Here is a 2,199-nt window from a genome sequence, read left to right on the forward strand (position 1 = left end):
TGGGCAGAATCTCTGGGGACCGGCTTACTATAGTGCTGGTTGACAAATGTACGAAGAACATTCAGCCGCCAAATTCGAATATCACGGGAAGTTTTAAGTGGTGGTTTCGATGGATCGGGTAGAATAGGTTCAAGGTATAGGTTCTTCTCCAAAGTCATAGCACCCCGGGATCGGTGTCCTCCTTCGGCCGAAGCAAGATCCTCCAACCCATAGTATTCTTCATTGTGTGCTCTCCAAGAAGATACCGATATTCCTTCCTCATGGAAAGTCCGGCTATGGTTATCAATAAAGTCTTTCCCATTCCCGAGTTCTTGATTGAAGTCATACGTCGAGACGTCCAAATTACCATCGGGCTTCAGATAACATCCTAAGATAAAGACCCGGACACCCATTGTGTCATAAAGTTCCTTGGAAAATGCATGCATCCGAGCTGTGCAGTTCTTTACAGCCAGTCTACCAAAGGTCCAGATAAGCCAACGTTAGAATAATGAAAATTAACTTACTTGGACTTGAGTTCCGGGTCAACTCCCTTCTTGTTGTACTCCTCGGCCGTCCTCTGCAGTACGTCTTTCTCCCTTTTCTTCAGTTTTCCCATCATTTGAGTCACGACCCACTCCCGAAAATCAAAATGAGTGGGATCTCCCCCTTTAGGCCTCTTTTGTCCCTCTTCAATGGCTTCGGCACAAAGCCTTTTCGCTTCGGTATCGATGGTGTCCTTGTTCTCATGCTGGAACACACGCCGGGCGTGCCACGACTTTCCCATCCTCGGCATTTTCTGACTTCTCTTACGACTGTACCGGGCAAACCACTCTTTAATATCCTACAAGTCCGTCAGGAATCAATTAGAGGGCCCCTGGAAAAAGTACTTACTTTTTTAACAGCTGATCTTTCTTCCTTCTTGAACGATTTTCCATTGGGGAGTATGTCGAGCATGTCTTGCAAAACTCGAGAAAATATCTCAGCACGAGCAGCGTCGTTGGCGTCTCTGTACTCCTCCCGATGTTTTTCCAATAGAGCACTTTCTTCATCGGTCCAATGCCTCCCGGACCCATGGTGCTTGGTTTGACTGGAAAGTGGGGCAGATGGTTCAGGGGATTGAGAATGAGTACTCATAATGATATAATTAATGGTATTTGGGAGCAAAGAGGTAGATGGAAAATGGTAGTCGGGAGCAGAGAGGGAGAACAACTCATGCCAAATACAATGAACAAACAATCACCCCTGATTCGGGAAAGGGAATTACTTTATATATCATCTATCAAAAATATACATAACTGATCGGCACAGCAGATCGAACACGAAACGGAAAAGAACAGACCTTAATAACCTTAAATAGCTTAAATAGCGGAACAGTTATGATCGCATCACAGGACAAAACCTTAATTAGCTTCCTCTGTAATTATGTCTGTCTGTAATTATCGTCGGTCCATCTAAGTAACTAAACTGGTAACACAGTTATGGTGGTATATATTGAAGCTACCTTTATACCAATGTATGATGAGGCTGTCAGCGACATACAGATCTTGATATTTTGCAGTCATATTGAAGGTGATAAAAATTAAAAGTTCACAAGAAGCCGCCGTTAAAGAGTATGCGAAGTGTATGAAATATGAGATTGTGTTTCTAATTGACTATTATCCAGTCCTGCTGGCCGGCTTTTATGGCTTGGGTGTGTGCTCATCCCAGTCTTACTGCCAACTTTTTATTTTACGTAGCTGGAAATGCAAATCTGTTATGAATGTTTGCGTTTGCTATTCGACGGCCACATTTTCCTCTTTCCCGCTACACCCACATTTTCCTCGTTCCCACTACACATCATCATTATATCCTTTGGCCATTTCAACAGTAGACAAACATGGGAAGAAAAGCACACAGCAACATCGCTAATCCTCACTTCAACAGGCTTGTTATAAAAAATGGAAGGAGGTCTTTTCCCTCCTCCACTATTCCCTCTCTGCCATTTTCCCCCGTGAAAAAACGTAACTGCAGCCATCTGGAAAGAGACATTGAAAGGGAACACCAAGATTTTCCATACGTTGAATATGCTCCTCCTCTCGAGGATCATCAACCTTACAGAAATGTGAAATTCCTCTTCCAATATATTCATATACTGAACGCTAATACACTATCAGTCATCCAATGATTACATGAGGGTTTGGAAAGAGACTAAGCGTAATCTATACACTTCAGGCAACCACC

At 43.3% G+C, this 2,199-nt stretch overlaps 1 protein-coding gene across 1 annotated transcript in view; it reads right to left on the reverse strand.

Moving 5' to 3' along the window:
• Positions 1-1,541, reverse strand: part of LACBIDRAFT_330019 (uncharacterized protein) — a gene marked incomplete at both ends in the record, with an annotated part of 2,899 nt that extends 1,358 nt beyond the window's left edge. The window contains 5 exons of the mRNA XM_001884342.1: positions 29-453; positions 504-820; positions 871-1,066; positions 1,319-1,336; positions 1,519-1,541. Of these exons, the coding sequence (XP_001884377.1) occupies positions 29-453; positions 504-820; positions 871-1,066; positions 1,319-1,336; positions 1,519-1,541 (979 nt within the window). The remainder of the gene's footprint in view (positions 1-28; positions 454-503; positions 821-870; positions 1,067-1,318; positions 1,337-1,518) is intronic.
• Positions 1,542-2,199: the final 658 nt, after the last annotated feature.

This window comes from Laccaria bicolor, genomic scaffold (genome assembly GCF_000143565.1).
Source record: "Laccaria bicolor S238N-H82 LACBIscaffold_25 genomic scaffold, whole genome shotgun sequence".
Classification (NCBI taxonomy): domain Eukaryota; kingdom Fungi; phylum Basidiomycota; class Agaricomycetes; order Agaricales; family Hydnangiaceae; genus Laccaria; species Laccaria bicolor.